The sequence below is a fragment of the Fukomys damarensis genome, unplaced genomic scaffold (assembly GCF_012274545.1).
Source record: "Fukomys damarensis isolate Sample0158 unplaced genomic scaffold, DMR_v1.0_HiC HiC_scaffold_14, whole genome shotgun sequence".
Classification (NCBI taxonomy): domain Eukaryota; kingdom Metazoa; phylum Chordata; class Mammalia; order Rodentia; family Bathyergidae; genus Fukomys; species Fukomys damarensis.
Genome location: NW_022900926.1, coordinates 42,254,619 through 42,266,389, shown reverse-complemented (window position 1 = coordinate 42,266,389; position 11,771 = coordinate 42,254,619). Strand labels below are relative to the sequence as shown.

Here is an 11,771-nt window from a genome sequence, read left to right as displayed (position 1 = left end):
GGGTTGGTTTGATTTTTGTCAGTCTTTTTTTTTTTTTTGGTACTGGGGATCAAACTGAGGATCTTGTGCTTGTGAGGCAAGTAGTGGCACCACTCAGCCAAATCCTTGGTCCTTTTAAATTTTATTTTAAAATTTAATTTATTATTATTTTTTTGTACCAGGGATCGAACTTGGGTCCTTGCGCTTGTGAGACGGGCGGGTGGAACCACTGCACTAAATCCCCGGTTCCCCTTTTTTTAAAATTTAAATTAAGTTTCTTAATAATTTTAAGATTTTCGAGTTTTATGAATTTGATTTTCTTTGGGAACCACCACTTATATACAGTAGAGCCTCAAGTTACAACTGGCCTGACATACAAGCAACTTAGGTTAATTAGGTTAATGGAAGATTCATCTGCCTCTTGTTATCTAGAGTGTGTATCTAGGTAAACATCCATATCTCAGTTGTATTGACTTAGTTACAACCAACCCTTGGGAATTGGTTGAGTTTATATAAGTCAAGTGTCCACTGTATTTTGTATGCACTTTGCCTTTCTTCTGTGTTGCTTCTTTCAAATCTTTTTCTTGTTTTTGTATCTTTTTATTTTGATTCTTCCTTTTAACCTTGTATTTCTGTGAAAGCCTTGTCTAGTCTGTTTCTTTGCTTTTGTGTTTATTCTAATTTATTTTTGAAATCATTTAAAAGTTTTTTAGAAGTTACTTCCTGTTGTTCTTCTGTATTTTCTGTGATTTTCTTAATATCTTTTAGCTCATTGAAAACTGGACTACAGTTCCCATCTGACAGCAGACATATCTTGCCTATTTTCATTGTCTGTGCGATCATTCTACTCTCTTTTCTCTTTACTTATAATAACCCTGTGTTAGATTCCCACAGTCTTTCTTGTTGCTCATTTTAAAACATGATTATTTGTTTTCATTAACTTTAAGGAGAGAAGGAGTTAGGCAAGTGTTTAGATTATGACTTTGAGGTTTCTCTCTGAGGTGCTGAGAAATGTGCAGTCTTCCTGTTTGGACTCTTTCCTATTTAATTCTGTTGTCTTTTACTGGTCAGTTGGATTTCACTCTGGCAGTTTTTCTTTCTTGGTATGACGTTTTGCCCTGACAGGAAATTTGGGGCGCTGGAATTAAGCATTTACAAGCCTAAACCACTCTAGCCCCTTTGACTTTACTGCCAGCCCTTTGACATCACTCATGAACTTGTGCCCAAATCACTCCCAGTCTCACTGATGTTTTTGGTTAAATGCATTGAGCTTCCTTTTCAATATAAATTGATGATTTTGAGATTTACTCCTTTCTATACATTAGTCAGTCTATGAATTCCTATGCTTCCCCTGCACACTGCTGTTCCATTTGGGTCATAGAATGTTCACTGTTTACGTTTCTTGTTGGGTTTGTGAATACCCCTTGCCACCTAGTGTTCTGTAGCTGGTTTTGCTATCCTAGTTGCTCTTTATTTTTATGGGGTGTAATGGAAATTGTCCTCCCAGAATTCTTTATTAGTTTGACCTATACTAAGTTGCCAACATTTGATCGTTTTCAGCTGACTAAAATGGCAGTTTTATATGTTTTACCTAGTGTATTGCTCTTTGTTTAGGTTTTAATACTTTTGAAATCTCTTGGAAGTATATATGTTCAATACATACTTGATTTCCTGTAGCAGGCAAGAATTCCTAAAATTGGTATATATGATGTAAAATAGGATTCCTTGTGATGATGTGATACAGTGATAAGCATATAATTACTTTTAATTGCTGGTAATATTCTTTTGGTAATTCATTGTTCTCCAATTTAACCTGCTCCCTAGCTTTTTTTTTTTTAAACTGAATTATCAGAGGTAATTGAATATGTTTCTGTGTTCTTTTGATCTGTTTACTACTGTGTCTGCACTTTTCTCTTTTAAATAAGGTAGATTTATTAGTGAGCTTTGGCATCTTGCAGGGCAGTTATCTCCATTTATTCTTTTCAGAAGTTTCTAGGCCGTTTTAATTTTTGCACATCACTGCCTTCCACAGGAATTTTGTTATGGATCAAGTACACACAACATTACATTGGGATTATGATGTGGTTACATCAGATTTTTATTATTGTCCTTATATTATTGAGTCCTGATGGTTTGGCCGGATTTATCAGAGGTTTAACCCTGTATTTCTCACTGCAATAAAATAGTAGCAGATATTACATTGCTGCACCACACTACCCCATTTCCCAGTCTGGTTTTATGAAATAATTTGAAATGGAAGATCCAGATTTTTCTTTTGTAGTGTACTTTAAAAAAATATAAATACTTTATTTTAGAACTTATAGTCTGTAACTTATTTATTATGTAGTTTTAGCCTGTATAAGTTTTGTAGTTTTACAACTTGTCAATTCCTTTAGTATTTTTCTTCCTGCCTTGTGATTTGTATTCCAGTCCACTTTTCATTTGATTCTGCTATAATTCTTTATGTAGTTTTTGGAGGAGGTAAATGAACCATTCTTTGAGCTCTTTACTGTTAGAGAGGTGTTGGTCACAGTCATGGTGTGGACTGAATTGAGGAGGGCTGGGATATCAGTCTAAGTTCTTGGGGCCATAGTTTGGATGGGCAGGTGGAGGTTTGAAGAAACTATTCAGTATTTACATGTATGTCCTATTTATTTCACTTAAGAGTATCACCTCAATGCAGGATATTCATGCAGCAGACATTGACAGGCTGCCATATTAATGCCAACTAATATATACAAGTTTGCTAAATTCTATAGAGCTTTAAACATTTTTTTTCTGATGTAATTATACCAAGAAAAGCCAAAAAAAAAGAAAAAAGAAAAGAAAAGAAAAAGTACCTAACGCTTTTAAAGAGATGTATTAATCCTGACCACGTTTATCACAAGTAATTGACTTTTAAATTATATGGCTACTAGGGGGCCGGGATTTAGCTCAGTGGTTCTGCTGTCTTCCTTGCAAGCACAAGGTCCTGAGTTCGATCCTGGCACCCCCCCCCAAATTATATGGCTACTTTAGAAATTCTGGCCTTCTAGGGTAGCCCAAGGATGTTATATGTTAATTGAAATTAATGATGACTATAAAGGAATAAATTAATTTTATTCTCCTTATTGCTGTTACAGATTATTGTGTGGTAACACCCAGCATATTCCCCAAGTTAGTGTTTTAGTGGTTATATGCTAATACATTACTTATTTGATGCTTGGCTATATGTTATTGTGGGTTAAATGTCTTCCATTTTAAGAAGCAAAGGAAATTTTTTCTTTTCAAGTAATGTTACTGGGAATTTTATACTAAGAAGAAAACATAATTGTAATTGTGTTTCAGTTATACCAAGCATATAAATTTTTTAATCACAGCATCAACTTTTCAAACTGCAGATCCTGTCAACCTGTCACTACAGTAAATGCTGTTGTCATTAAGGAGTGCATTGATAACTCTGAAAAGTAGAAGATGTTAATAGGGTTAGATGTTTCATTCTTTAGTGTGGGGTCTTAGAGAAGCTAGAGAAGAGACACTGATTCTTTGATGGGAGATCGGTATGTATTATGTAATAGGTACTGAGCTAAGTTTTGGAGAGTTTTAGATAAGAGAGACATTCTTCATTATTTTGAACTGATGACTGTGGGGAAATCAAATAGATAAAAATAACACATTATAGTGGAAATGATAATTACAAGCAAGGAAGTACTTGCAAGACTCTATAAGACAATATTATTTGAAGCAAATGTTATTTGAAAACTTGTTAGAGGTTGGTGTCTGAGTGCCTCTCTATCGAGATTAAAGAGTTCACCAGAGACAGAGGGCATCTCAGTAAATCACACCCTCTGATGACAAAAGGTGTTAATTTGTGCAGAGGTGCAGATATGTTTGCTGAACTTAGGTAAGTGTAAGAAGCTATTGTGAAGGAGAAGAGGCAGTAGGAGATAAGGATCAAGATCTATATGGAGACCAGACCATGGGGCTGAATAAGAGGCCCTGGTGCTTCGTTGTGACTGTGAAGCTCTGTGGTTGAAATAGAGTTAGAACAAAACCATACTGGGAGTTATCGTGAGGTCAGTGGATTGAAATGTTGGAATCAGGAAACACACTTGAAAAGACAGTTTGAATTAAGGCAGTGCAAGTATAGAGGAGAAAGTAGATGGAGGCCTGAACAGAGCTGCAAGTGTCTACAACAGGAAGAAAGTGGGGAGATGACAGATGGATAACAGCCATACTGTGTGTCCTTGTGAGAAACAAGGATGGGGAGCCATCCTAAAGAAGGTCATGCATATAAATGCAGTCCACGTCCATAGCCAAGGTTCTTTTGCAGTTTGATTTGAGCCTGCCGAAAGTTCTAGTTGTGATTGTTAAACCAAATCTGACATTAGATGTGATAACCCGCATTTGCTCTAAAGCAAATGTGGTGAGACGGAGAGCACATTGATTGTAGTGATTTTACAAATGTCACATGCAGTAGATTTTTAAAAGTACTTTTCTATAGATATATTCTATTTAATCTTCATAAGGGAAGTAATGACTATTTTTTAGTAATAGGGATTAAACCCAGGGACTTACACATGATACACAAGCACTCCATTACTGAGCTACAATCCCCAGCCCAACTCTGTTTTTAAAATAAATCAAGTCTGAAAAACTAGTAGTGCTTCTAGAATCACATGGCTAATTAAATAACTCAAATCCAGATTTCCTAACCTTTGAACCTTGATTTTTTTGTCATTCAATTATACTATCTCTATAAATTAAATCAAAGTGATCTCAGGGTGCAGTTTGTTTTTAGTTGGTATGTTGGACTATATATGTAAAAAAAGTTATCCGAAAGGTAGCATAAGATCAGCCTTGCAAAATTAAGGGTTTTGAGATGGGGAAATGAATGGAGGTAATCAGGCACACAGCAAAGGGTCAGGCACAAGGGTCAGGCACAGTGCACATGTGCATGAGGGTTTACGGAAATCCTATGAGGGAGGACAGAGGAGAGGTGGGCTGGGGAGAGCTAAGATGATAGGCTAAATTCTCTGCACCATACTCAGTGAGTGGGCAGGTGGAGGCTTGAAAGAGTCTGAAGGATATTCATGCAACAGATATTCACAAACTGCCATATAAATGCCAGCCACTGTTATGTTAGGTATTATTTGAGTGGATTCTCCAAGAATGTTGTAATTACTTCTGAGTTTCATTTTGAGATGGTAATTCAGGTTCCTTTGTCAAATTAAAGGTCAAGATATGAGTAGAGGAGACCAGTTAAAAGCTCACTAAATGACACGGAGGATAGAAATCAGTGACTTCATGTGGGCAGACTAGCTACAATTGATGATGTTATAAGTTGAAAATAAGTTGAGGTTTTCAAATTTAAATGATTTTAGTTTTCTTAATAGGAGGAGATAAGATCTTTATGATTTTGGGGATAATGTTGCCAGATGTTTAAGAACTGCAAAACCTCTAAATCTCCTCTATTTTATGGGGGAAAGGAATAAGGAATTTGAGAGAGAGAACTAAAAGAATGAGCCCAGGAAACATCAAACAACAGTTAGAATGGTACCAAATCATGTTATCTTACTGTTTCTTTTGTTTTGTTTTGTTTTTTTCATCAGCATCCTTAAGTGTACCTCAGGAGAACAAATAGAAGAAATGGTTGAACTCACTAGTTTTTATCTTAACATAATGGCTGCTTAGGAAGAACAAAATCCTGATTTTGTAATCTTTTCTCAAATTTTATTAATTTTCTCTTTCCTTAGTCTAGATACAGTGGTGAATAGTACTGTAGCTAACCTTAAAAATAAAGTATTCCGATCCTTTTAAGCATGATGCAAAATGTTGAAAAGAACTTGATACTTTGTTATTTTGTTGTGTATTTTATTTGGGTTTCTATTCTTGCTATGATTTTCAAATACTCTTAAGAGCTTTTTGAGTCTGTATTGAAAATGTTGAATTATTGAAGATTCTTTGCCCTTTAAAATCAGGCTTTTGTTGATTTGTCAGCAAATTGTAGAGAATAGTAGTTTATAACCACAATTTTAGAATATTGTCCTTGTGCTCTTTTAATCTCTGTCTTGAATTTTTGTCAGTTTTCCGAATTTCCAGATCCCATGTGGGGTTCAGATTATGTGCAGTTGTCAAGGACACCACCTTCCTCTGAGCAGAAATGCAGTTCTGTGTCCTGGGAAGAGCTGAAGGCCATGGATCTACCTTCGTTTGAGCCTGCTTTCTTGGTGCTCTGCCGAGTCCTGCTGAACGTTATACATGAGTGTCTGAAACTACGGTTGGAGCAGAGGCCTGCTGGAGAGCCTTCTCTCTTGAGTATCAAGCAGGTTTGTTTCAAAGACTGTTTACATTTTTAGCAATTAACTACATTAGTCTTCAGGCTTATCCTTTTTGAGGATTGTTTTCTGTAATAACTGCAAATAGTAGAAAATGAATATGTTTTAGTATATTTAAGGTGCTCTTTTTTAGAACAGTATAAGAAGTTATCTGCGTAAGATTATGGTTCAGCCTACCTACTTCCTTTTCCAGAAGAGTATAAAAATAGCTGGTGGTGATATGACCCTTGCCTGCTTTGTTCAGTGTTCGAAGACTGGAAAAAAAAAATTTGTTCTTTAGTGACTTTTTTTTGGTGGCAGTGTTGTATTTAAGTTATGTAAATTAATGTCTTTAGAGTATGCAGAGGGGAGGTGTTTGGAGTTTTTACTTGCTTAAACAGTTGTTTAGTTTAAACAGTAAGGATATTCTAGTTGTTAGTTTTAGGTGAGATTTTTTTACCAAAGGTTTTGTATTTGAGAGGCTGCTGAGTAATGGCTGGATGCAGTTTTATTGAGTGAGTGTGAAAAACTCTCTGAATTTATACTTTGTCGTATTAACTTCTTCACCACCATCATTATATAAAATAAAAATTTTCAGGTCTCAAAGTTGTTTTCTTTTTTGGTTTTCTGAGAGGGGGTCTCACTATGTAGTTGAGACTGACCTGGAACTCACTATTTAGCCCAGGCTGGTCTCAAACTCACAGCGATCCTCCTGCCTCAGCCTCCTAAGTGCTGGGATTACAGGCGTGCGCCACCACGCCTGGCTGTGGTGTGTTTTTTGTTGACTGTCACATCCATCTTCTAGGGCAGTGATGACAAACCTTTTAGAGGTTTCAGAGATGAGTAGCTGGCTGTGGTACGTGGACTATAGGTTTGCCACCACTGTTCTAGAGATTGCAGGGTTAGAAGCTATTTGGACTCTGGAATGACAGGACTGAGCAGCACAGATGGAGGAAAGACAGGTGAATCAGGTAACCTAGCAGATACCAAAAGGGATTTGTGATTGTTTAGTTAGGTGCAGCATAGGATGACTAGTGGAGGTGAGTTGGAAGTGGGGCCCTTCACCTAGCACCAGCCAGAGCTCAGTATTCATGTTAGCTCTGCTTCCTTTTCTCCATCCTGTCCTGGTGACTGTCTTGCTGGCTGCTTTGGCAAGACTTTTATACCTATGCTCTACATTGCAACGGTTACTTGGGAACTTCTAATAAAATACTTAACACTACAAAACAGATACTTCAGAAATACAACCGTATAAAACAAGGTGGAGTTTACTTTTTTGCCTTTATTTTTTTACTTTATTGGTGTTTTTGTGAGTATTAAATAGTAATTTATGTTAAACACCTTGAAAAATTAAAAAAAATTTAGATGAATGTAATATTGCTAAAGAGGTTAGAAAATTTGGATCAAATATATTCAAAGTTCAGCTATAAGTACCTATAGTGACATCTTTAATATAGGAATATATGTGTATAATCTGAACAGTACATTTTTAGTAGATTTTTACTGTAATCATTGCTCTCTTATGTGGATAATTTAAAAATCTTTAAGAACTGCTCTCTGTAAAAGTAATCCATTTTGATACATATTGAAGATATACTCCTAAGTGAAATAAATAAGTCACACATGTGTAAATACCAAATAGTTTCCCTGGTGTGAATATTCTGCAACAATGCATAAGATTCTAATAAGATTACTGACATTTAGAAATTTGAAGAAAGGAGCTAAAGGTGTAGGGAAGGTGTGATACGTAGGGGAAGAACAAAAAGGGAAAAGAAAAAAATGTGAGAGAATGAAAAGATGAAAATAAAGTGTTTGTAGATGGGGAGGGGAGGAGGGGGTGAAGGGAGGGCAGAGGTAAGGGGAAAAAATGAGAATCAAGACTTGCCACGTAAAGGTACATGATCCCAACAATGAATGTAACTGTACTGTATCACTAAAATGTACCAATAAACTCAATAAAATTAATAAAAAAAAAAGTAATCCATTTTATTTTAGAAAAATTTGGAAAGTACAGAAAATAACACAAATAAAAATAAAAATCACCCTATTTTCCAACCACTCACCAGCAAGCACTATAACATTTTGATGTTGGAGCATTTGTTTCCATCCACTTTTTTTTCCTGCACATACTTTCTACATATAAAAGTAAGAAAGTGTATGCTAAGTATGTATGTATGTGCTTTCCCCCCTTTTTTCTAATTACTTTTCAATGCAAGAGTTTCAGTGGCTGCAAGAGTCTACTGTATGGATGCATCATAAATTATTAATCCTAAATGTTTAACATACTGTTTTGATAAATATATTGGTAGGTAAGTCTTAGTCCACTTTTGAATCCAGAAAGTTTATGCCACTTTCCTTTTTCAATAACTGCCCTGGAGTTTCTTTTGAGTCATGGATTATTTATGTGAAAATGAAGGTGGCTGTGTAATCTTGTCTGTCCGTTGTGATTGGAATATGAACATGTCATAACCTGACATTTGATGATTGAAAAGCACTTTCCAGATCACCTTCCTTCAGCCTTCTTCCTCCTTTATAACCTTGTCTTTTGAACCAGACACATTGCAGTTTTGTCCATCTTTTTGCTTTATTTCTCTTAACTTCCATCTAATTTCATTAGATAAGTTTAGGAATAATTTGCTTGCTTTTACAGTTACTAGACTTTCTTGATGATTGATGAAGTCACCGATTGTAGTAGGTAGACTATACTAAATTCTTACAAAAGCCACCATGCTCTGTGGTATGTTAATATATTTGAACTTAATTATGTTTTGGATAGAATTTATCACTTTCATTACAAGATTTTTCCCTTATATTTCTTGTTTTTGGATAGAATTTATCACTTTCATTAGAAGATTTTTCCCTTATATTTCTTATATTATAAGCCAGTATGCAAATTAATCTTACTCCAATATAAATATAAATATAAATTTATTTGGAGAATATATTTTATCATAGCAGCAATTTTTTATGTATCCATGCTGTAATATGAAATTCCTTTATTTTCACTCTCTTGTTTTTACTCATTTGAGACCACTGAGGTATTCCATGAAATAAACTGATTAATAATTTAAAAACTATCTGAGGTTTTGTCAGAGGCAGAGTTCTTCTTCCTGAGTTTTTTGAGGATGTAAGTGAGGATGTGTGAGAACTGATAGCACATCTGGTCAGTACGCATGAACAACAGAGCTTGTGCCTTGTCTTTTGCAGCTCGTGAGAGAGTGTAAAGAAGTCCTGAAAGGTGGCCTTTTGATGAAGCAGTACTACCAGTTCATGCTGCAGGAGGTTCTTGACAACTTGGAGAAGACTGACTGCAACATCGATGCATTTGAAGAAGATCTGCATAAGATGCTGATGGTACGGGAGAAAAAGAGATATTTCTTACATAAGTATTCCTGATTGAGTGCAGCAGTGTTTGAATTTGATACTATGTTACATTTTTTATTTTCTAAGTCTGCATTTAAAAAAAAAAATCCTGAGTGGTTTTTAGGTTGGCATTTTTCACAAGTCTTGAATTTATTGTTTAATTTTAGAGCAGTTAATTAAGGCCAAGAAAGAGAATCAAAATTGATTATTCATCCATCTGTCAGTAGCCATTTTTTTAATTTCCAGGAGAAGTGCTAAGGTGCTTGTATATCTCTGGAAATAGTGAAGAAGGACAAGAAACGGTTTGGTGAGGAATGACACATGTCCATCCAGGGGTAGGGAGAAGTAGGCTGAGATGGGTCCCCCGCTCCCTTGTGTAGGAACATTCAGAGGGTTCTTACTATCAGGAAGCCCAGTCTCAGAGATGAGCCAGAGGTTCCCTGAAGAACCTGGCACATTTTGAGGACTTCTAAGTAGTTTGACGTAGCAGGGATAGACCTGTTTTTATTTCTTACTCTGAACCCCTATCATTTCATATATGTTGTGCTTACCCTGTGTTTCTAACCTCCAGACTAGTGTTTGTATTCTTTCCTGCTAGAAATGCTCCTCTTCATCCTTATCTGCACACTAAAGGCTTACTTTCATGTTTTATTTTTTTTCCAGAAAGCTTATCTGATAGTTTCAACCTTTAAGCCTACATTTATCCCCACCTTCTTTGAACAGTATTAGCAGTTATCAGAACTGTACTATACCCATAACATTTAAACAGAGACTCATCTCAGGGTTTCCTGGTTAGATTAAAAGCTTCTTGAGTTCTTGAGCCAGGGCTATTACTTGAAATGCTTTTGACTTCCATATTATGTAGTAATATATTAATGTATAACAAACACATGTTAGAATCACTAGGGTAAATGTGTAGATGATCACATAATATGGCAAGTTGATGAATAACAAGAAATAATAATAATGTAAACTGGTTGTGTGTTGTTTTGGGGATGTTCTCATCCTTGGTTGACAGCTTGCTGGGTCCTGCCTTTAGCTGACTACAGACCTCCAGGTGCTATCCTTTTCTAGCCAAGCACAAAGCTTTTTATGAGAGTAGTAAGAGCTCTCCTGGAGGTCCCACATCTTATTGAGCAGATCTGTTGTGTGACCTTGTAATTTTTCAGTGGAGGCTGTGAATTCATATATTAAACAGCTTCCCAGTCTAAATAGTAGAAAAGGAAGAAAGTGGTGGGAATGAAATTTGTAATATCTGGCATATCATGAAAAATAATTTTAGTACATAAAAATTGAGTGTATAAAATGACTGCATTTTGAAATACTATGTCAGAAAAGTCTTTATTATTGAAAAGGTGTGGTGAAATGCAACACCACCCTAATTATATTTTTTATGGAAAATTATGGATAATAGCACACCTGTATCCCAGCACTCTGGAAGGCTGAGGTAGGAAGATCGAATGTTGCAAACCCAACCTGGGTGACTTAGTGAGATCTTGCCTCAAAATAAAAACAATTTTAAAAGGGTTAGGAATATAGCGAGGCTCTAGGTTCAGTTCCTAATACCACCACCAACCCCCACCCCCCAAAAAACAAACAAACAACATAAGAGTTCTTTGCTTCTGAACTTTAAGTAACTTCCAAAGGCATACCCCGTACCTTTTGTCCTTTAATGAGAAAAAGGGGAGATGAGAGGTACAGAATGAGGAACAGTAGGCATGTGAATGTCCCCTCTCCCTGCATGTGGTTTCCATGCTCTTAAGTGTGCCTGTCTGATGGAAGAGGCCTGGGGTAAGAGAATTACTGCTAATTCACTGCTAACTTATCTTAGGAAAGTGTAGAGTTGACTTTTGACCTTGCTATTCATGATGTACATGAATCAGAATCATAGATGAAGAAACTGAAACTTATCAGTTGTTTAAAAATTGTGTCCTGTAGTATGCCAGAAAGATGAAGACAGTGACTGTTTGAGAATTGAGAGTCCCAGTAAAAGTCTGTATTTCTGTTAGGAAAGAAGAGGAAAATGGCTCTTGGATAGGCAATCAAATGGTGCTTACCACACAGTTTTCTCTTGAAACCCACTAAAAAAAGTAAAAAAAAAAACAAACAAAAAACCAAAACCAAAAAACAACA

At 35.9% G+C, this 11,771-nt stretch overlaps 1 protein-coding gene across 6 annotated transcripts in view; it reads left to right on the top strand.

Annotated features, from left to right (window-relative positions):
- Positions 1-11,771, top strand: part of Map3k4 (mitogen-activated protein kinase kinase kinase 4) — a 101,162-nt gene that overhangs the window by 51,641 nt on the left and 37,750 nt on the right. For all 6 annotated transcript variants that reach the window (XM_010631041.1, XM_010631039.1, XM_010631040.1 and 3 more), the window contains exons 4-5: positions 6,045-6,287; positions 9,483-9,629. In XM_010631041.1, coding sequence (XP_010629343.1) covers positions 6,045-6,287; positions 9,483-9,629 — 390 coding nt within the window. The remainder of the gene's footprint in view (positions 1-6,044; positions 6,288-9,482; positions 9,630-11,771) is intronic.